The sequence below is a fragment of the Aedes aegypti genome, chromosome 3 (genome assembly GCF_002204515.2).
Source record: "Aedes aegypti strain LVP_AGWG chromosome 3, AaegL5.0 Primary Assembly, whole genome shotgun sequence".
In the NCBI taxonomy this organism is placed as follows: domain Eukaryota; kingdom Metazoa; phylum Arthropoda; class Insecta; order Diptera; family Culicidae; genus Aedes; species Aedes aegypti.
Genome location: NC_035109.1, coordinates 382,880,863 through 382,905,087, shown reverse-complemented (window position 1 = coordinate 382,905,087; position 24,225 = coordinate 382,880,863). Strand labels below are relative to the sequence as shown.

Here is a 24,225-nt window from a genome sequence, read left to right as displayed (position 1 = left end):
GCGTTTGGTACTGAAATTTGGACAGGGCTTTAGGACCCTATTAGCAAAATAAATATTATGCTGCTGAACTGCCCATAACTGCAAATTTGACATATAATTAAACATAAATTTTAGTTTATTTCCATACTGCCATAAAATGTACACTATTCCATTTACTCAATGTCTACTTCTGTCCAATGTTACAAATATGCTGTTAGGGGCGGTTAATTTTTTTTACGTAAGGCAATTTTTGAGATTTGTGGGGCCCCTATGATAAGATTTTTCGTATGAAAATAAAAAAAAAATAATTCTATGGCGCGTGAGAAATCTGAAACCCTCCTCCCCCTATAAACCCCTATGTAAATAATGGACGGCACCGTATGAGCAGTGAATGCCATATGGATCAAGATGAACAAATCGTTGAAAGTTCAAAAGTTGCTACATATTTCAAATAGATACCTATTTGAGTTAGTTTTTGAAGTGCGATACTATTTTTTTTTCGTAAGTTCAAAGCTTGAAGTTTTTACGAGGGTCGTACACTGAATTAATAAGGTTTAATAATATTTTTGCGCGACTTTTGTCATTTATTCTGACGTTTTGGTTTGATCAGATCAAACTCTAGTTTTCCATAGTTGAGGACAGGTACGACCAAGATTAGTCGTTACTGTTTTATTTGTATAGAATAGAACACATAAACTTAAACGTAAACTTCAGAACACTTTGGAATATAATATTTAGATCTACAGCCATTATTTATTACCATTTGAAAATCTTTGCATATGCAAAGAAGTTCAGGACAATAACTTGTTTAGAGTGCAGCATATCGTATCGTATTCAAAAAGGTGTTCTGAACCATCTAGAGGCTTTCTGGAATTTGTGTTTAGACTAACAGTAGTGAAAGCTGACGATCATACATTGGCTCAAAGCTGATTTTGGCATCACCGGAGAGAAAGTTTGGTTTTGCTAGGGAGCTTCTTGATAAACAGTCGAGGATGGAACATCAAATGGTGAGCTCGTTTCATGCTTTTGTTTCTAATGAGTTTAATATATTGATTAATTTTACTATCAAGCCAGCGAAGGGGAAACTAGGTTTGTGTATGTGTTCAATAAACAGTGAATAGTCGATTATTGTCGGAATAAACTTTATTTCATTTTTGGCAAAATGTATTAATGCTTATTTTTCTAATATTATTAAAACTGGAACACTAGAAGTGTCGAATTTGTCTTTTGTAATGAGATAACTTTTTGGATTGATACTGCATGTTTAACATATGATGAATTTTTGAATGGTTGTGCGCTCAGCCTAGTACAGATGGATAGATTAATGTTTTAATTAAGGCTTTGTCATTGACATTTTTTTTGGAGCCGGTGTAACTTATGAAAGTGATACGTTATTTCTGGTTGACTTGTAGGGGTCTTATTTCCATTTTCCATACTCCTAGTGTTTTCTCGTGGAAGTGCAGAGAACTCAACGGCTTTCTTGAAGCGAATAACAAGTCAACACTTCCTCCCCATCTCAAATTGACCTGCATTTGGACGTAACCTGCGCCAGTATCGCTTAGTGCAACAAATGGGAACTCCAATACATGCACTCTGAGGGTTCGACTTTTCCCAAGAAGCATCCGATGGTTCGTTGTGCAATAACGGACTAGCAATTGCGAGCGATCAATCATCCTCATGAAAAGGTTTCATTAGCAATCATTTTGTAGAAAATTGGCTTGTTTATAAATTTGTAGTTTGGATGCGAATTTTTAAAATTGTGAGTAGAAAAAATGAAAGCTTAAAATTTTGTTCACAAAACTTTCCATTTTTGATAATAAATATTTGTAGTTCTTTGTCAAAATTTCATGCTTATAACATATACAATAATAAAGTAACAGCATGTCAAATTTGAAAATTTTGTATGATTTGGATTTCACTACTATTAGGAGCCCTTCCATAGTTATGAACACTCGTCCGCCTACGATACTCGTCATTTACACGGGCGACGACGCCTCAAAATGAGTTGAAATGCTAAATTCAGCCCGATTAACAAAATTTTGACAACTATATAAATGTCTGTGCTTATAAATTCATGGCAGATGTTTGAAATATTTTTAGTTACTACTGTTGGATTTGTAGTACTTAAAATACCAGAGCAAGTCCTAAATAAAATCAAAATTTTGCCACTGTCCGTACACAACTTGAAGTTTATCGCGATAACCTATAAACTTTTTGATTTTTTGATTATCATATTGGTGTAACCAAACAATTGGCATTGCATTATCGATTGTAAGCCATTCAAAGAACTACAATATATTCACAAAACTGCGTACAATACAGAAAAAATACATTTTCAACTATAGTTTAAAATTTATTGCGATGACCCAAACATTTTATGATTTCAGAATATTCTCATATTTAAGGCCATAACATTTGCAGAACACTGATAATAAATTTCTGTTGAAAAAACTACAATATTTTCACAAAATAGTGAAAAATACGAAAAAAATACAGGTTTCCTACAGTAATTTAATAATTATCGCGATGACTCATCAGTTTTATAATTTTAAACTTTTTGTACTTAAACTTTTTGTTTGTTCAAAGAAATACAATACTTTCACAAAATCTTGTATACTATAGTAAACTCTGAAATTCTGTAATTTATTGATTGCCTTTTAGATCAAAGAAAATATTTGAAGCATTTTTAGATATAAAAATAAATACATTTACAAAACATTTACAATGTTTTCCAAAGAAGTACAACATTTTCACAAAGCTATAAATAAGGACTGTTCATTTAAGAAAGTGGATACGTATTTTTTAAAGCAATTTGTTTATTTTCGAACAAATTCATGAGTTCTCTTGAAATACATGGAAATCAAAGTAATCTCGACCAAATTCACATAATTTTGAACATTTATTGAGCATTTCTGGATAATGCTCTGACTTTTCTCTTGATGCCTCCCATCGGATTCTGCACAACTTTCTACGTAACTTTTCTTTGTGTTGCTTACCACATTTTCTTGAGAAAATCCATGGAACTTGCTTATCTTCCATGCTTCTTAAGATGTTGTTTGATTATTGCCCAATATTTCCAAATGGGGCGCAGTTATGGGCAATTCGGTAGAATCTGCCATGTTTCGACAAATTCGACTTTTTCCTTTTTGATCATCTCCAAAGTAGCTGAAGCATAGTGAGTCGATGCCAGGCCTGGCCAAAACAATGGAGGCTTGTTATACTTTCGGTAGATGGGTAGAAGACGTTTTTAAATGCATTCAGATCTGTAATTTTCGCCGTTGATTGAACCCGTTGTAAAAAATGTAGTACTTTTCATACTGCAGGAGCAATTTGCTCGCCATAAAAAAACTTTTTTCCCAAATTTTTCTGTTCGGATGTATTGCACGTTATCATAAGCAACTGTTTTTGATACAGTGTTGAAAAATTGGAATTTGGACACTTCGCGATTTAAGCCAAATATCGGAACGACAGCTTTTCTGAACACCATTTGTGCAGAATAAATCTGCGTGGCGCCATGTTAAACCGACCTATCGCTTGGAATTTACAACTGTTTGATGTCAACTTTCTTCTGCTGTCAAAATAAACACTTGAGTACACACTGAAACAAAATTTGAATTTTTTCCTTGGAATTTTCACACCAAAATGTTAACAATCAGGTGTCCACTTTTTTTTAAGAACAGTCCTTAATACAGGAAAAATACGATCCTTACAACAGTTTCAAATGTATTGCAATGATCCATGGATTTTGTGATTTTAAAATTGCTGCTGGTAGAGGGGTTAATATTTTTTTCTTATATCAACCCCTCTACCAGCAGCTTCATTTTTACCGCTAAAAAAATATTCAAATTGCGATAACTGTTTTGTTTCTCGATATTTTTGCACCATTCTTTCACGAGTTCTCAAAAAACTCTTCTAGTTTTAGAATATGTGTCGATATTGATATTTGGTCTTCTGGATCCGGAGATATTCCAAAATTTCTTGGGAGACCGGCGCGTAGCTATAACCCACGTAAATATCTCAGGCTACGGTATTTTTATCGTATTCAGATATTCACTTCTCGGAATGATACGTTTATGCGAGTATGTTGTGGAAAAATGAAGCAATTTGGTGCAGCCGTCTTTGAGTAATGAGCATTTATGTTTCTGGTACCACGGTGGACAAATCAATATCTTGAAAACTATAAAAAAAATCTCATATCGCAATTTGCAGATTTCTCCAAAAACGCTGAAGAGTATCTCCTTATTACCTGGTATTGTATAGTACACATTTTATTTTTTTTTGATAAATTGACCAAAAACAAAATGGCCACCAAAGACATTTTATATGGGGAATGTCAAGCAACATCAGAATATCTTCAAAACTAGATCATCAATGATTAATATCGACACATATTTTTAAACCAGAAGAGTGTTTTGAAATTTTGTGAAAAAAATAGTGCAAAAATATCGAGAAACAAAAAAGTTATCACGATTTGAATGTGTTTTTAGCGGTAAATAATGAAGCTGCCGGTAGAGGGGTTCATACACTCGTTGGATATGCGAACAGTACTAAAATAAGTGAGTTATAAGAAGAAAACGGATTTACACGAGTATGGTTTTGTTCTACTTCGTCGTAAGCGCTGTTATTTGTCGTATTAAACTTGAAATGTTCCACTACGGCGGATATTCCAACTTACCTGCAACATACATTCATTTTCCAAATGTATTTTTGTGAATGGTGTCATGGTTTGTACACTTGTACACCAAATATGCAATAAAACTTCTGTATTTTGTTAAATAACTTCAGTTCAATTATCCACTTTGCATGGACGAACACGATTTGAGAAAAATGCTTAACGATCGACACCAATCTCACCACCTTATGATATAGGTTTCTTCCCGCCCCCCTGTGTAACTTACTTCGCCGGGCACTTATTATGTGTCCGGTAGAAATCACGACCAACATTTATTTATTATTATTGTTTTCTCGGGCCCCGTGCGTCGCAGCTAATATGTGAATAGTGCGCTGTGTTCATAAACATCGTAAGAATGCAGCGCCACACATGCCATTATGACAGTTATGTCGGGAACGAGTCACACGTCGCGTGTCCCACACGCGCGTTCCGATTTGGTGGGCGCGCGACAATATTTTCACTATGGAAAATCTTCGTACTTCTTCACTGAAGGATTTCATTTGAATCACACGCCGTAAAACTAGTATAATTCACGAAATTTCCTCAACGACCGTGTGAAATTGAGAATGTAAACAAAGCTCAATCCGTCGTACTGAAAAAAAAAGCTTGTGCGCATCAATGTGTGCGTGATGCTCGACGTAAAAGTACGGTTCCTTCGATGTTTTGTTCTCGCTGGACTGTGAGCAAATGCCATAATTATACGGTCAAAAGGAATTGTGTTAATATGTTTGGGCTGAATTTTGATGACGAACAATGAATTTTTAAGGAAATTAGTATATTTCATCATGCTGAAGGAATGAGAGAGATGCCCATAGATCTAATCTATTCGAAATGTAGTAGCTTTAGATAGTCATGTGTGATAGATGTGTGAGACTGAAATAAAAAATTTGATGGAGAACTCTTGCTCCCCAAAATATGGATTCGAGGTACCTCTGCTCGTCGCAAGCTCACTTGAATGTTATTTTTTCCATACAAGTGAGTCAGCAACAAGTGGGGCGCCACAAATCCATAATTGTTGAAGCCCGGAATTAGCATATTCAATTTTATTCGAAGCTAAATGCTAGGAAAATCTGTTAGTGGAATCGGATTTTTCTTTAACACTATACGTTATATCCAATGCTGGAAGCAATGCATGTTATTTATAGAAAATTAGAATGAACTCCTCATCTTTACTCGAACATCTTCATTAATAAAGAGAAAAACGAATCCGCAAATTTTCATCTGACACTTTCAGCTTCAGAATTTGCTTATTTTCTTTCGAACATGATGATGACTGTCGTTCGACACGAGGTCCGACCGCTTTTTAGTTCGCTATGGGTTAATCACAGACAATTTAGAAATTTGGAACACGGAAATCGACAGCAAGCTCATCGAATTCAAATCGACCAACTTGAACATGATGATCATGACCCAAGATAATCATAAGTTAAACACACTGAATCCATGTTGGGTGATGATCTATGCACCCATAGGTTAACGCATATGAATTTGAAATGGAAAGCATCAAGAACTGATGTGGAAAATTATGGAATTCATGTTGTCGGTTGACGAATCAGTCCATGAAGCAAAACTAAAGAATTAAATGTGTAACACACACGAAGTTTGTAAGAAAATCACAACAAATCGATATAGACGTTTATGAAATGATCCATAATTTTGAACACACGGATGTTTTGAATTATCCCTTAATTTTACTTAGAGAACAGATTTGTTAAAATATACTTTAAGATATGCTTATTCAAGTAGCGGGAAAAGTTTTTGATTTTCCTTGCGCCATATTGAAATGTTACGCTTGAAAGAGTGGATGAAAAAACTACAAACACGCTTATATCTTTTTATATGAAAATTTTAGCGGTATGACGTCTTCAGAGAAAATGTGTATTTTGCTCATATCTAAAACTCTTTAGAACATAGTAGGCCTGAAAAATAAATATTTTCGTTAGTATTGAGGAAAAACTAATTTTTCACCATAAATTTCTTAAGTGACCTATATCTCTAAAAAAATCAGATATAGAAAAAAATGATGTTCTACAAAGTTTCCATATTTTCTTTATTCTTCAATATTGTAGAACATTTTGTTGCACTATCTTTTGAAATAAAAAAAGTTTGAGAGCAAATTTCAAAAGCTATGAAATTTGGCGCTTAGGACACTTTTTTATAACGCGCCTTGACTAGACCAACAATTGTTCAGAAGATAGCAAAACCCTATCTCTTATATTTTTCAAGTTATTAATTAATTCCACTTACTTTTTCGGTCCGTGGACCAATGTCCATTGCGATAAATTGATTTAGTATTAATTTAGCACAACATTTCTCCCTCCCTTGGTTATGCGACTTTGCCGCGATTGGAGGGCATAATCCATTAGCCCATATGATGGAAACCAAAGGCGTAACCTGTAGTGGTGGTATCACACTTTGGCACTTTTTGCTTAAAGCCGCGTCATAATTCATATGGCATAGACGCAATAATATCTCGGATGTGATCCAACGGACATTCTGCGTGATTGATAGAATTGATGCCCATTTCAAATAATTAATCTATTCGAAGTGGGCATTAATACTATTGGTGACGTTCAGTTTGCCTTTTGCTAACCAGAATGATCCGTAGCCACTCTTACTATTAGCTAGCTAGATTCATCGTTATCATATACGACGTAGGGAATACATAGGAACTCTTAGGAAAATGACTAGTAGATTCACTGAGTAGAAATAAGTGGCGACAATCTTATTTTAATATGGTTTTTACATTGCCATAATAAGAAATACCTCTTTTGTAACAGCGGTATAAATAATCTAATTCCAGCTTCATTTTCGCAAAATTTACTAGTAGAAAGTAGGCGTTGTGAAGCATTGCATTTGCCACCGAAAAGAGAATCATGTAGGAGACTGTAAAAGAAGCCTAAGGTAACTTTACTTTTCAATATTCACTATAAAATGACTGTGGAAAGTAAGACGCTGAGATTGATCATTAGGGTACACTTGCTAGTTTCGAAAAATTGTTGAACAGACAAGGAAAGCGACTTTTTTCTTCAAGGATATATGAACATAATGACCAATAAATACTTTTAACAACAACAAATTAAATTAACTAGAACTACTACTAAACAGCCTAATTTTGTTAAAACTTGACGACAATTGACATTTAAGACTCTAATCTAACGTAAAAGACAGGAGTAATCAGAATAGCACTTGAATGACAAATTATTCAAACCCATTTCGACTAAACAGTATTAGTAATGACACTACTACACTACTATTTCAAACAAATTCTGATGGAGCTGCTGATTTTCACAATGCTTCCTTTTCTCAGAAGCAAGGGAATATGGGTACTTTTCAAAAACTACCACGTCACAATACTAATAAAAAACAGTGTTCATGTGGGCGCCATTGCCTAGTCCGTCTGAGTATTGGTCCTGGTAGAGGGGAAACTTGGCAAAAGCCAGACCGAGGGTTCAGCCTTGACAAGTTAAGCTGTCAGGCAGCTCCAACTGAATACCATACAAAAAAAAAAAAAAAAAAAAATTAGCACAACATTTCTGAAAAATTTTATAAGCAATAAATTCATCACTTATTAGTCAATAATTGATCCACAATTGGTACACTTTTATGGAGAATGTTCGTAATCGTATTGCTATCAATTGTTACAAAGAAAACGCTGTTCAAAACTAATGTTACAAGCTATAAGTCAATTTAGTACTCTAAACTGTCAAATTAATCTGTTTTGCATGGCTTCAAACAAATAGTCAATATGAACAAGTCATGCTTACGTTTTAGAAACACGGTTCAAATATGATTGTTATCTATTCTGTTGGCTTCAAGGTATGCTAACCCTGAAGTTTCTTAATTTTTTCCAATTTATTATTACAAAAATCTCCAAGTTCCAAACTGAGCTAAGATGTATTTTATCAACCACATGCTCATTCGATCATTTTTCCTACAAATTATGTGTCAAAAATAACCTTCCAACTCTCGCATAAACGAAGCAAACAATGTTTCAAAGTTTACTAAGAATTTAACCTAATAGCTAGAAACCATTTATTCGTTGGTATCAGTAATCCTTGAGGTAATAATCATGTTTCAGTGCATTCTAAGAAATACACTACTAATACGGAACACAGGCAGATGTACATCTCGTACGCAGAAAGCAAGTTGGACACCAGCCAAATGCGTTTATTTTGCTTCAACTATCTTCTCAGAATCGATGATCCCCCACAGCTTATACCATTTCAAGTGAAATTGAATGCAGGCCAAGAACATAGTGGAAGCTCAATCCGGTGGCAGCTACATATAGTGCTATTTATCATATCGATTTTTTTTCTCATATGGCGGCATCCACAAATTACGTAACGCTCTAGGGGGAGAGGGGAGTAGGCGCAAGCGTTACGGCTCATACAAAAATTTAAAAATTTTCATACAAAAAACGTTACGGAGGGGGGGGGGTCCAAAATTTCAGATTTTTAGCGTTACGTAATAAATGGATGCTGCCTATTCTAATGCCCACTTTTCCATCTCACTGCCATCCATTCTCGAGTGGGTCTGGGACAGGTATGGCTTATGCCACATCCTTAAACACCACCCAAATGAGAAGACCAGCAATTCCATGAAAGTTTCATCAAACTCGACGAACGGCACGTTGTCAAAGTCGCAATTAAAGTCAGTCTGTCGAATGCTATTTCGGAAGACGACGACCATGTATGAAGTGAAAAGGCTCTTCAGAAATCAACGATCCATTCCTTCCTTTTCCTTCTTAGCGTTACGTCCCGACTGGGATAGAGACTGGTTTTCAGTTTCCACAGTTATTAACTGAGAGCTTTCTTTGCCAATTGACCATTTTTGCATTTGTAAATTATTTGGTACGTACGGAGATACTCTATGCCTGGAAAGTCAAGAAAATTTCCTTAACGAAAAGTTCGACGACCGGTGAGATTCGAACCCACAACCCTCAGTTTGGTCTTTCTGAATGGCTGCCCGTTCCTTCCATGTGGCTAAAATTATTCGGTTCACGTCTGTGTGCTTCCACATGCTCATTAAAATTTTCCACCTGATAACGCCTGCCGCAGATTAAGACTAAGGCGGGAATGATAATGAAACCCGAGATCCTTTCATGGGCTGCTTCCAGTGAAGGGCATCGAGAGTTTCAGGAAAGCGTAAAATGCATCACAGCGTTTAGCCTTTTCTCCTACTTGGAAAATGCAAAAGCCAAGACACGCGTGAGTAAATGCGGTTAGGTTATACATCGTTCCCTATATGTGATGCAGGGAAGTGGTGACATTCCAAGCTTCTTACACCCACTAGAGTATGTCCTGCAAGAAGAACGAAGGCGCCTTCGTGTGCATAGTGGCGGGCGTTCATACAAAAATCGGACATAACCTCAAAATTTGTTCAACATTTCAATAAAAAATCACCTTTTGCTGATTTTAGTATGCTCAATCCAGCTTTCAAATTTTATAGCCTATAGTGCGTTTAGATTTTATTAGCCTATAGGCTAACGCACGGTGTCTTTGTGGAGTAACTTTATTACAAAAAAATAGGTAAGTCTGAAATTTCGAACTAAAAACAATTAGACTTTGCTCTTTCATTTGCGACCAAAATCAAAATAATCGGTCGGGGGGTCCAGAACATTTTTTTTTTATTTTGTGTGAAGTATTCATGATATGTGTTTTTTTACCGACACACATTGCGTTGAACATAGATACGAGACAAACTGCAAGATCAAACCATTTGAACACCTTGGCTTGGAAGGTAAAGTTGTTCTTGCTCAAAAGAGCTGTAATAAGCATATATGACATATGATATACGCATAATTGCAAAACTGTCTCAAACGTCATTTTAGTTATTGTCCACGAAAAACCTTGAAAATCGTACTTAAATGGGTCATAATGATGTAAGAAGTTATTAGGAAATATTTTAAATAGGTGAAGATGCATCGATATCAAACCTCAAATTTTCAAGAGCTTGTTTGTAGATTTTTATCTTGAGAACCTGATAACCTTTTGCGTTGAACATTTTATTGATTAGTCGCCCCCAGCGAGTGACCAGTGAGTCACCGGTTGTCTGCTTCTTTAGACTTGTGCTTTTGAAAATTCGAGGTTTGGTTTCTATGTATATTCACCCTTAAAACCATTGATAACCGAGTGTGTAGATCGTTGTTATTAAGCAGATAAACGGACCAAAATAAAAACTGTCACTGCTGGGAGACAGAGGAGGATCTTCTCTTCGTCGTAGCATTGTGAAATAAAGTGTAAATCTATTCGTTTGCTCAGTAATAACAAGCTATGGCTTTTAGGACGAAATCAAAAATTATGCGAGATTTCTCTTTTTACTCGTTACTAAAGTGACTTATCCGCCTTTCAAACAACACAATTTCAGTTATTCGAATTAACTAGTAGAGGGCTTCGCATGTGATAAACCTTGTTATAAGGCATGTAATATACTTGCCCCATGGTGCTGAAAAATACGCTAATTTGGATGGTATTTGAGAAGTTTCAAATCTTATATTTTTTATGTTACTTTCTTTTTGGCACAGTGCTTATGAAAAGATCAGAAACTAACATCATGAGGCTAAAATGGGTTTGGGATTTTTGTACTTGTTTGCAGTACTATAACCCCATATTAACCCCTCTACCGCCAGCTTCATTTTTTCAAAATATTCAAATCGCGATAACTTTTTCGTTTCTCAATATTTTTGAAAAAAACATTCCACAACTTCTCAAAAGCTCTCTTATTTTCAGAATCTGTATCGGTTTTGAGCATTGGTCATCTATATTCGGAGATATTCCAAAATTCCTTGAGGGACCGACGCATAGCCATAACTCTCGTAATTATCTCTGGCTACAGATTTTTTCTCATATTCGGTTATTCGCTTTTCAAAACTAAACTTTGATGAAAGTCTATTGTGAAAAAATTAAACAAATCGGTGTAACTGTTTTTGAGCAATGAGCTTTTATGTTTTTGGTACCACTCTAGCCGTAACGAGATCTTGAAAAATTCTTAAAACATCATATTGAAATTTTATATGGGAAGTGTTGGTCCCCCAAGGAACACCGAAATATTTTTAAAACAAGTTGACCAATGGTCAATACCGACATAGATTCCAAAAGTAGAAGAGTTTTTTGAGAAGTTGTGAAAAAATGGTGGAAAAATATAGAGAAACAAAAAAGTTATCGCGATTCAAATATATTTTTGTGCTGAAAAAATGAAGCTGCCGGTAGAGGGGTTAAGCTAAACAATAGCAAACAAACTCATGAATATCTCTTCTGCTATCTGTCGAATTGAATTTCCCTCTTCAGCATATTTCTTTATTATGGTTTCAAAAATGAGCTTTTACAATGGGATAATAAGTTTGTACTTACATTAAAGTACAAGCGTGTTTGGAACATACCTCAAAATTTCTTCATAGTAATTTCCATATAAACCTACATTGTCTTTGGGCCACCTTAAATCACCACCTAGAAAGCTGCGAATTTCACAGAAAACTATTTTTGTAGTAAGGGTAGTAAGGAACATATGTGAGATTGAATTCTCAAACATTTTTTAAATTTTGAACCGCCCCAATGTACATAAACACATAAATAGGCAAATTTAAACATATGTGCAAGTCTCTCGAAATCAAAAAAAAAAAAATTACTCTGGACCCCCCGACCGATTATTTTGGTTTTAACAGCAAATGAACGCGAGAAACCTAGACTTTATTGTGGAGAAGTTTCAGACTTACCTATTTTTTTGTAATAAACTTGTTCTACGAAACACACCGTGAACGCACTATAGCGTTTTAGATTTTATTCAGATGACTTTTCACCCTTGGCGACTTCGCCATACACGCTTAAAAAAGCGTTCTGGAAAACGTGAATTGTCAAAAATACACCGTGAACTACTAACTAACTCGGAACTAGGTAACACGTTCATATATACATGATCTAGTTCACGGTGTATTTTTGCTTGTTGACGAGTTCACGACTGCTGTTCATGGATACGAGAACGGATTTTTTTTTTTCTGTGTGCATTGTCATTCATCGAGTTAGCACCCAATAATGCTGAAATTTTCATTGTTCCGTTAAGACAGGGCACATATTAAGCAAAATTTCCGATTTTCCTATGAGAAGAATGAGGGATTAAACGATTTTATATAAATCCTAAATTATTTTATTACTGCAAATGAATAGCACGAATAAAAAAGCCAGTTACGATAAAAAAAATTACAAAAAAATAGATTCTCATTATCCATAGAATCTTTACCAATTCTACCATGTAATGGTGGTAAGAATTGATAAACTTTAACTAAAAATCATCACCGTTTGAAGCATTGAAAGAATTTCCCAAAAATTAAATATTGATGACAATTTTAAGGGTTTGTCCGATTTTTCGCCACCTTGGCGATCGGAGTCTTCAAAACGGCGCATGAAAATGTGGGCTGCAGGGTCGGTCGGTCGAGTCATGTGAGTAAGCTCTCGCTTATGGCTATGTCCGTCACGAGCCACCACACACATTGCTCTGGTGTGTTATGTAAACATCCATTCCGCAAGTGGAGAAGTACGAAATGACATGACAGGCATTGAACTTCCGAGGAAAGTACGTATACACTCAAGTCAAGTGGGGGGTGGCGAGGGAGCGAAATTGATTTCCACCTATTTAAAGGCAGGGGTTGAAAATTCCAGCGAATTACAACTTTACTGCCCTGATGATGATGGCGAATCACTTGTCTGTTTCAGGGAGAGCGAAGCTTTAGGAGGAACAAACATTTCATGATCGGAAATCAATTTACGCTTTTTGGCAACAGAAAGAAGGAAAATGTGTAAGATTGTTGAAGGAGAGACGAACGTGTTAGAATTGATGGACGTGAGGGATGACGGAATCTTCAAGTGTGCTTCGGTCACTCATTAAATGCTAGCTAGCTTTTTACATGAAAACAGAGAAATAGTGAGCACGGGAGAGTATGATTTGAGGGAGGATGAATTGTAGCAGAGAGTGAGAAGAGATTGACTTTTTTGAGAGAATATTGAGAGAAATTAGACAAGAAGAGATAAGGAGTTGCAAATCACTATATGAAACAGGCATATTAGAGTTGTCATTTTTACATAGTCTTGGCATGATTTGTAATTATTTTCACGCGAGAAATTAATTTATTATATTAGTAATTATTTTTACATGAGAAAACAATCATTTGATACACTGATCCTTGATATTACAACACTTGGGGCCTTCCTTAGCCGAGTGGTTAGAGTCCGCGGCTACAAAGCAAAGTCATGCTGAAGGTGTCTGGGTTCGATTCCCGGTCGGTCCAGGATCTTTTCCTAATGCAAATTTCCTTGACTTCCCTGGGCATAGAGTATCGTCGTACCTGCCACATGATATACGAATGCGAAAGTGGTAACATTGGCAATGAAAGCTCTCAGTTAATAAATGTAGAAGTGCTCATAAGTACACTAATCTGAGAAGCAGACTCTGTCCCAGTGAGGACGTTAATGCCAAGAAGAAGAAGAATTGTGCATCTTAATCGTAAGTAGCAATTATTATCATTAAGACATAAGTTCTCTAATTCCGCTATGATTCAGTAGGAGACGGACTTGGTGTTCGCCATGAAGCGATATTATTGCTGTGTAGATTAGCCATAGCGTAAGTAAACAGTTAAATCGTGTTACTATTAATGGTTGAAATTTATTGAACTTTTATATACATAAATTATAAGTCGGCAATCTAAGAACATCATTCGGACTGATTGAGAAAAACTTGGAGATTAGGGAGAGCAATGTAAGGTATTTGGCATGAATCAATTGATAAAATATGCTTGTTAATGCATGCTCCATTCTGTGTGCTCCATTGTATTTTGAATATTTGTGGCAATAACTTGAGGATTCTGAATAGATTTCCAGCGGAATGTGGAGAAGTTCTTATTGAACTTTTGATAATTTCCATTGAAGACTTTATAATTTTTGTTTTATTACACACATGCTAAACTTCTAATACACAATTGAAACTAATTGCAAATTTTGGGGTGCTCAAAATGATATTTTTCACATACAGAGTGTGAGAGTTCGGTAAATAAAATCACCGAATTCGATCTGTAATTTACTAAATTACAGATGTTTCGGTAATTAAGTAGTTTTTGACAGCAAAACTACCTAATTTCGGTAAATTGTCGCAACCGCAACCCGCACACTTGATTTCGATCCATGCATCGTTGCACGAATCAGTCTGATCAGTTTCGCCGGAAAACCGTATTCTATCATTACCTGCCATACCTCATTTCTCTTTACTGAATCGTACGCCGCATTGACATCAATGAACAGATGGTGAGTCTGCAAGTGGTATTCCCGGAACTTATCAAGGATTTGTCGCAATGTAAACATTTAATTCGTCGTTGATCAGCCCTTACAAAAACTAGCTTGGTATTCGCCGACGAAGGACTCCTCCAGAGTCTCAATCTGTTGAACAGAACACGCGACATTATTTTGTACTCCGAATTGAGGAGCGTTATTCCTCGGTAATTGGCGCACTTTAATCTGTGGCCCTTCTTATACAGATGGCAGATTAGGCCCTCCAGCCAGCTAGCAGGCAATTCTTCTTCCTCCCATATCCTCAACAGAGTACGGTGCAGTTTTTCGTACAGCTGCTCACTACCGTGCTTGAAAAGTTCGGCCGGGAGCTCGACTTTTCCAGCAGCCTTACAGTTTTTCAACTTCTTGATCGCTCTTCTAACCTCATCTAGCCTCGGGGGCTCCACAGCTTGTCCATTGTTGCTGATGATTAATCTGTTCTCAGACGCGCTCGTGTTCTCTCCGTTCAACAATTGCTCGGAGTGTTTTCTTTCACCTGGCCGCCACCAAGATTTTGTCTGTCAGCAAGTTACCTTCACGGTCATTGAACATGATGGGAAACGGCGCTGTTCTTCTCCGTACGCCATTGACAGTTTCGTAAAATCTCCGCATATAATTTTATTCCATGCTGTTTTGCGCCTCAGTAATGATATCTTCTTCATAGAGTAAAGTGGGGCAAAAGTTCGAGTGGGGTAAAAGTTTCTTTTTAATATTTTAAAATCAATTCAAAACAAAACTTATAAATGTCATGGCGGTTTGAATGCTGTTCAAGTAGGAAACTTTCACTCCAAATATCATAAGACTCGGTTGAGATTTATTTAGAAAAGTTATGGCTATTTTTTGTTTTTTGACGTGAATATTGTAATTTTTGGTCAAACTTTCGTTTCACGGAACCAAATAAAGATAAAATCTTTTTCAATATTTTATGTAAGGGCGTTTATAGGCCTATCGTAAGGATGCTTTGAGGTGTATTAGTTTTTGCATAAATGCTTGGAAACTATTTTTGGCCCATAGTGGGGCAAAAGTTCGAATCAGCGGGGCAAAAGTTCGACCCATGTATAAAATGACGGAAATAATTCAAATTGCTCAAAATCCACATATTATCTTCAAATTTAGCAAAATTTGCCTGATCGTGCGAAAAATATCACCAAAATTTTACATTTTCACTTAGTTTTGCGACAAACTGCTATTTTTGGGTATATTAAAATTAACCCTGTTTTAAGCAATTTTTTGATGATAATTTGGTGTGTATTTTTCGGCAAACATAAGTTTACGGCTGGTATAAAGTATGCCTGTCATAAAAGTATCAATATCTAGTGTTTTAGCCAGCGAACTTTTGCCCCACAGTTGATTTGAACTCTTGCCCCACCGGTGGGGCAAAAGTTCGTTTAAGACAATCAATTTTGAAACTGTTATAACTAAAAATGGGTAAATATTTTGACACATGTATGTTCAGCAAAATCATAGCCAATATGTTGAAGGTTCACTGTATGGTATTTATTTATTTATTTATTGTGAGTGAGTGCGAATCATTTCACCGAAACTGAAATTGCGGCCCACCGAGATCGAAACTGTCGGATCTCATGTGCAACACTCAAGCCCAACCACCTCCCCCTCCATCTCAGGAATACAACGCACAGTTATAACTGTTCATGGCTTCACAATTCGAATTTCGGGGAAATTAGTCTGGCCAACACTGCTACCCCGAATGCCACAACCCCGAAAGCCATTACCCCGAATGGGTCATTACCCCGAACGCCACTACCCCGAATGGGTCACTACCCCGATCGCCATTACCCCGAATGGATAACATTTTGAGACATATTCTAGTTAGAGAGTGAGGAGATAATTGTACGATTCTTTTTGAGTATTTCACGAGTTTGGCTCAAAAATGTATTTTTCAAATATTAGAAGATAAAAAATCAGCTAGTTTTTCAGCAAATAATTTTTACACACTAAGTTTTGTCCTCTAATTTTGGGAAGATTCACACAGCCACATTGCAATGCTCTGAAGAACAGCCTATTTGAAAAAGATGATATATTATGAGAAGGATAGCTATAATATGTACAAAATTAGGATGTGTATATGTATATTTTTGATTCAAGATAATGAAGTGGTGGTAAATCCATAAGAGAGCTATCTGTTTTAATACAAGAAGATAAAATAAAGGAAAAATTTCCGATTAGAATTATAGCAGGAATCACTTTAGTGAATGCCTTCAAGATATATTTCTTTATAAAAAGCTGTTCTATATGGAAATATTAGTGACTAGCTTATCCAACAAAAACGTGAAGGAACAGACTATTTAAAAAAGGGCAAATTTCTGGTGAAATGTTTGCAGCTATGACGTGAATGATCACTGTAACACGTGATGCTATGACAAATACCGGTGATTACGCATCTGTTTAGTAACACCATATTGAGGGTTATGGATTCGAATTCCTTTTAGTCAATATAAGGCTTATTTTATTAAAGCCCATTCACAAATTTCGTAACGCTGAAGGGAAAGTTTGTGGGTGGATGTCCTCAAAATAATACAGCCCATTCACAATATGTAGGATTTCCATACAAAAAAAAGTACGAGGGGGTGGGTAGGTGTTAAAAATGGCAATTGTTGGCGAAATGAAATTTTTGAATGAACCCTTGAATTGCGAAGGGGTCCACTGAGCTGATAAACAGGCACTGTCGCAGAAAGAATGAGAAGAATATAGTTGCCATCAAGACATTTCGAAAGAATAAATATATGATGAACATTTTACCGACGAATTTTACGTGCCATTAATTACCAGCCTTCATTAGAGACGCATTTTTGCACGCAAAACAAGATACTGTACTGTATCTCATACTATTCGGGGTAATGGCTCATTCGGGGTAGTGGCGTTCGGGGTAATGACCCATTCGGGGTAATGGCTTTCGGGGTAGTGACCCATTCGGGGTAGTGGCGTTCGGGGTAGTGGCGTTCGGGGTAGTGGCGTTCGGGGTAGTTGCGTTCGGGGTAATGGCGTTCGGGGTAATGGGATGGAGCTCACAAAAAATTGAGCATCATCGAACACTTTATTTCACATTATTTTTTATTAAAATAAACACTGTGGTTTTGAGAAATTTGATTTACATTTAAGAAAACATTGTTTACAATGGAAATCGAGATAAGGAGGTAAGGATCCTTACAAATTGAAATTCCAGAACAATCAGGAATTGAGAAAGCATATGTTGTTATTAGGGGCCTTCCTTAGCCGAGTGGTTAGAGTCCGCGTCCACAAAGCAAAGCCATGCTGAAGGTGTCTGGGTTCGAATCCCGGTCGGTCCAGGATCTTAGTAAGGTTTTTCATGAATTGTCCGGGTGATCAAATATTTACTTGAATTTTGGAAAATGCAAATCCATTGAAACCATGATGAGCGATCCTCTCAAATTTTTACTGTTTATGGTTAAACTCTGAGTTCGAACAAATCCATACTTTCCTTGGAAAACTTGAACACCAAGACGGAAATTGAGTTGATTAATTTCAGGCAAAAATTGAAAGCGAACATAATATAACACTTGAAACAACAATTTATAAGGTTAACACTTTACAATAGTATTTCTTCTTCTTTCTGGCTTTACGTCCCCACAGGGACAGAGCCGGCTTCTCAGCTTAGTGTTCTTTTGTGCACTTCCACAGTTATTAACTGAGAGCTTACTGTGCCAATGACCATTTTTGCATGCGTATATCGTGTGGCAGGTACGAAGATACTCTATGCCCTGAGAAGTCGAGAAAATTTCCAACCCGAAAAGATCCTCGACCGGTGGGATTCGAACTCACGACCCTCAGCTTGGTCTTGCTGAATAGCTGCGCGTTTACCGCTACGGCTATCTGGGCCCCAATAGTATTTAAGTAGTTTAATTATACTCATAACCTTATACCCTGTACTGAAACTGTGTATCCGGTGGTACCCTTAAGGTACTTCCAGAATTTTTCGTCTCTTCTGTGGGAATGGCGTGGTGCATCAGAAAAAAAAAAACTGATTGAAAACGACACATTTTCTTTGGACTATTATACTTCAAATCGTCATTAATTCCGATTTTTCTGATTGTTATGTATTGAGTATGAGAGACTTAAAAATTTGCGCCAAATGATCCACTTGTCCCACCATGGTGGGGTAAGTGGATCACCATTAAAAAAATCTGTTCTCGAAACAAATGTAGTGTGATTATGTTTAATAAGAATCATATAACCCTCGGTTTTGTTATTAGTGCTAGTAATGTTGCATTTCAATACTTTAAAATGAAAAAGTATTATTATTTAATCAAAATATAATAAAAAGTATGTATTTATTAGCTCATACTAATTTGAACAAAAGAAATACATTGTAAGTAGAAAAATTTGGAGAAAATTCATCCATTTATACGCATAAGTTATACAGAAGTATTGTAAGATAATTCCTATCGATATTTTCGAAAAACAGTCTTGGTTTAAGAATATTAGTTACATTTACTTTTGAATAACAAACTGTAATCGTTCTATTTTATTTATAAATATATGTGTATCATCTGTCTAGAACAATTTATATGGTCAAATAAGGTACGATACTATGCTTTCGTTTGGAAAATTAGTATATTTTGCTCTTTTACAACTTAACTTAGATAAACCACGAAATGTTTCGTGTGAATTTTGAAATTATTATTCTTTTTATATTTTTTATACCAGAAAGGTTAGAAAAAACTTTTAGGTGGATTAATTCAAATTTTCTATGGTCAATTTGACAAATTCAAGCTGGGAATGGAACTAAATAAAGGAAAACAACATTTGCGGATATTAAAGCTTATTAGAATTCTCGTAAGCAGTCTGCCAATAAATGATAATTATTCTTGATCCACTTACCCCACCCCATTAAAAAGTAGGGGTAAGTGTACCATGTCCAATATAATTGTATTTATTTATAAAAATGACATATTTTTCATTGTGATTCATTCAATTAGAACTGAAATGCTCACCATGTGTCGAAAAAAATAATAGAATTCGTTTTAAGACAGTGATACAAAGGATTTTTGATTGATGGAAAACAATTTTCAAATTAATTACTTTTTGCAGCTAACAAGTTTGCTTGTGTTAGTGTACGTGTAGTACCAGTTTGGCAATAGTATCATTGTGGGCGTAAAAATACAACCTAAAACGAAGCAATGGTGCGAAAACATTCAACATATTCAAGTATTTATACTTTATATTGACAAATGATCCACTTACCCCACTGATACACTTCCCCCACTGTACCTTACTAATAATAATTTGTCCGTTACATAGTCTTGTCAGTACAACTTACACTAATTTTGTCGTTTTAGGTCTTATGTTTTGTCTAACTGTAACTGTCTTGTAAATTGGTTGTTGGTACATGCTGTAAAATTATATGAAATTGTTTTAATTCTGTCGTAACGTCACTAAATGTTTTAAAAAAGGAAACTTAAATTTGGATGGTTTCTATTAACTTGTAATGGACTATCGGAAAATGGCGCAAATTTCTTTTGGCGATCCCTTATCTGTGATTTAATGTCTTTTGGTAGCAAAGAGGCCTTATCGAAATAATCTATGTTTCGTCTACTGTCTGTCGATTGGTATTAGTTTTATTGCGTTCGTTTGTATTCCTTATGCCATGAAGCTTCGTATTTAGTGTGTTTCTTTATCGATTCTACGTGTTTCGCAGACGAAATTCTACACGTTCCGTTTTAAACCAATCAAAACGTTTAATTTCCGGATTTACAAAACGACGTAAGTAAGATTTTCAACTTTCGCTGCCTAACCGCTACTTTCACCGCTCCATTGTACGGAGAGACAAAGTGACTTAACCACGAATCAAAACAAAACACTACTTAAGTCGATTTTAAACTGGTACAAAAACGGCGTAAGCAACTGAATGAAACGGCTTATCATTTTGTTATTTTTTTTTGTGGGAAATAAAAGAAACTGCCTAGTTTTTTTTTTAACGCGAGCTGATTATATGCAAAATTTAAGCGATGTACACGGCGAAAAATGTTAAAAAGTTGATTAATTTTAATACAGTTTAAGAAGACAGGTTGTGATTCTTCTCAATTAATTCTCTCCAAACCGTATGAAATATACTTGAATCGATTTGAAAAAGCAATCGAGAAATGGTCATACCTTTATACAACTTAAAGTTTTTTGCATTTATTTTCACTATGGATAAGGCACGTAATCAAGGCCAGTAGTGAAAAAGTTCGCATCACGAAGCAGCTCACGAGCGTATACCAACACCTAACAAGCATCACAGATTCGCGAACTGGCTAGGTAAGTCCACACCCGTCCGCTCGGGAGAACATGTCAAAAGAAGTAGCAACAAGCTCGGGAATGTTTACTCGCGAGTAATCGAGCAAAGTATGATTTATTTTGGTTTTGACAGACAAATTAATTGTATAACCATCAAAGCGACAGTAAACTACTAGTTTGTAGTCAAAAACTCTTGGAAACCATAAATCTCGTAGGGGAAGCAGCTTTTTTCCCAAAAGCACAATATGACTCTGAACAGCTCCGAACAAGTTCACGAATTACTTTAGCTTCAGTTACTCGGGAGCACTACAGATGCGAGTAAATCAGCGCTCTGACGCTCGGGAGCGTTTGGTTTTGTCTTTGTTCCAGTTCAGCAGAACTGTTCACCAATTTCCATCACTGATCAAGGCTGGCGAGTATGGTGCAATTCAGGAATGATAAAGCACTTCACTTATATCCTTTAGTTTTGGCTTCAACCTATCTCAATTAATCCTGTCTTTTCATTACCCCCCTCAGCTATTCGCCATCATCGTGTTCGGGTGCGTTTCGTCCGAGGGCTGGCGGGAAGAGAACGGCAAGGAGTACTGCATCATCAACCGGGACGCCAACGCGTGCAACTACGCCGTCGGAATCGGTGTCATCGCCTTCCTGGCCTCGATGGGTTTCATCGCCGGCGAGTACCTATTCGAGCAGATGTCCTCGGTTAAAACCCGGAAACACTACGTGCTCGGCGATTTGGGATTCTCCGGTAAGTTTAATGTTTGACCTTTGACCTTTGGAAAAACTTTTAATCTTTGTATTGCAGCTCTGTGGACATTCCTGTACTTCGTTGGATTCTGCTATCTGACCAACGCGTGGGGTAAGGCCGACGACCCGCCCAACGGCGAAGGAGTGAACAACGTGCAGGCTTCCATCGTGTTCTCGTTCTTCTCGATCTTCACCTGGGCTGGGTGCGCTTACTTCGCGTATCTGCGCTTCAAGGCCGGTGTGGATCCGTCTTTCCAGTCGACGTACGAGTCGGACCCGAATGCCACAACGCAGTACTCGGCATATCCGGTAGGTGGCGCCGGAGGCGAAAGCGACCAGTTCCAGCAGCAGCAGCCGTTTGGCGGGGGTCAGCAGCAGCAACAGCAGCCTGGGGGTAATATTGAAAGTTGAAATTGAAGTATTCTGCCTCATTGTCCAAGCGTTCCATTACTCAAAACGCCATGATCTCGAAAGACAATTCTCGCGCAATTCGTGGTGAAGGTGTAATTGGGGTTCTGGCATTCGGAGAAATGGTACTCGGGAAAATGGGGTAGAATGACTTGAAGAACAGCCCTCAAGAATGTTTCATGTTTTCAGGTGACTTCAATCCAGCTTACTAAATTTCCTTGAACCCTTTGATGATCCGTTAGTTGTAGAACGGAGATGTTGAACATTGGAGAAGCGCGTACTAAGCCGAGCGTAAAGGTAGGCTCTGGTAATGACCAACGCCTAATCAAAGTAGGTATCCCTTTCAAGCGTGGTTACCAAGCAACACAATGAAAGCGTGCTCAGCGAGAGACTCAAACTATTATTAGATCCCATACTCACTCAGAATGGACACATACACACGTCTAACGCGTTTGAAGACGTATTTTGAAACATTGCCATCACATTGTTTAGGCGACAGCAAACAGAAGTAGAAACTCAGCAATGAAACCAAAAACAAACAACACAAAAGCAGTGAATATCTCCCAGATCCTATTTAGTACGTACATTGCTATATATGCTACACTCACAAATACAAACAAAAAAAGAAGACGAGAGCAAGCGTTCAGCGAAACATTGCATACAAACATAACCGAAACAATGAAGTAATAGAAACAACCAAATAAACAAAACTAACACATGTCTAAAAAACGAAAACAACAAAACACAAACAACAAATATCCCGCAGATTTGAACAAAGCATCACAAACAAAAACACAAACCCAAACATAAGATATTGTTAGTTAATGACAAAAGATGAGCAAAAAAAAAAGAAGAAGAGTAAGTAATCCTATAAGAGAACAAAATCACAGAAGAATATCTTACCATATAAGTAATTGGTATATTATTTATTGATGAAGATGATGATGATGATAATAAAACGTGAAGAACAAACGACAAGCAAGAATAGCAAGTGAGCCTAGATGCTAATCAGGAAGCGAATCGATGAAGGGGGAATAGCTCGCAGTTGATCTGAAATGCGAGCAACGGGTTAAACCGATAGGTGAGACTTAGTAAGATGCTTACGAATGGCTTTAGGAAGACATCAATCGTGTATATGTGTAGGGACCCAGCGGCGAGAACTTGATGTTAATCTGAGAAGTGTTAGAAATGGTAAGAATGAAGATGTTCGGTGTTCCAATCAAACATGATCTGGTGAGGAGCCAAACCTATTTGACGTTCGAGCATTGTTCACTCATTTCCAAGATCACGTAAATTGACTTATCTTGAGTTCACTCGATCTCAGAATGTTGACACTTAAGCGGAACACGGCAATCTAGCTGATATTCAGAAGCGTGTCCTGATCAAATGTCTTAAAAGGTAGGTCGAGTGAACTCAGTTCATCGATAAGTCAATTTAGTGACTATGATTATCGTATAGGCCTTTTCACGAAACGTTTCAAATCAGCTGATCGTGAAGCACTTTGACAGTTCTTCTATGGAAGTGACAGCCCCGTGATAGCACCGATCCTCTACCGATGTAAACAAATGCATAGACGGACCTGTCAAATGAAAAGGCCTATCCACCGGTGAACTCTCGCGTAACAATTCAAAAGGGCCCACATTTTCAATTCCTTTTTCTCATAATTCAAATCGAATCTATGACATTTGGTCGAAAGACATTTGGTCGAATGACATTTAGTCGAATGACGTTTGGTCGAAAGTACATTTGGTCGAATGGACATTTCGTCGAATGGACATTTGGTCGAAAAGGTTTAATTGCAACAGGGAGTATATGACATTTGGTCATATCAACATTTCGTAGAAAAGA

General features: G+C 36.7%; 1 protein-coding gene across 1 annotated transcript in view; it reads left to right on the top strand.

Moving 5' to 3' along the window:
• The window catches only part of LOC5566545 (synaptogyrin), a 28,722-nt gene extending 5,360 nt beyond the window's left edge, over positions 1-23,362 (top strand). Inside the window, exons 2-4 of the mRNA XM_021853209.1 lie at positions 21,739-21,970; positions 22,028-22,363; positions 22,567-23,362. Coding sequence (XP_021708901.1) covers positions 21,739-21,970; positions 22,028-22,363; positions 22,567-22,589 — 591 coding nt within the window. The 3' untranslated portion in view covers positions 22,590-23,362. The remainder of the gene's footprint in view (positions 1-21,738; positions 21,971-22,027; positions 22,364-22,566) is intronic.
• Positions 23,363-24,225: the final 863 nt, after the last annotated feature.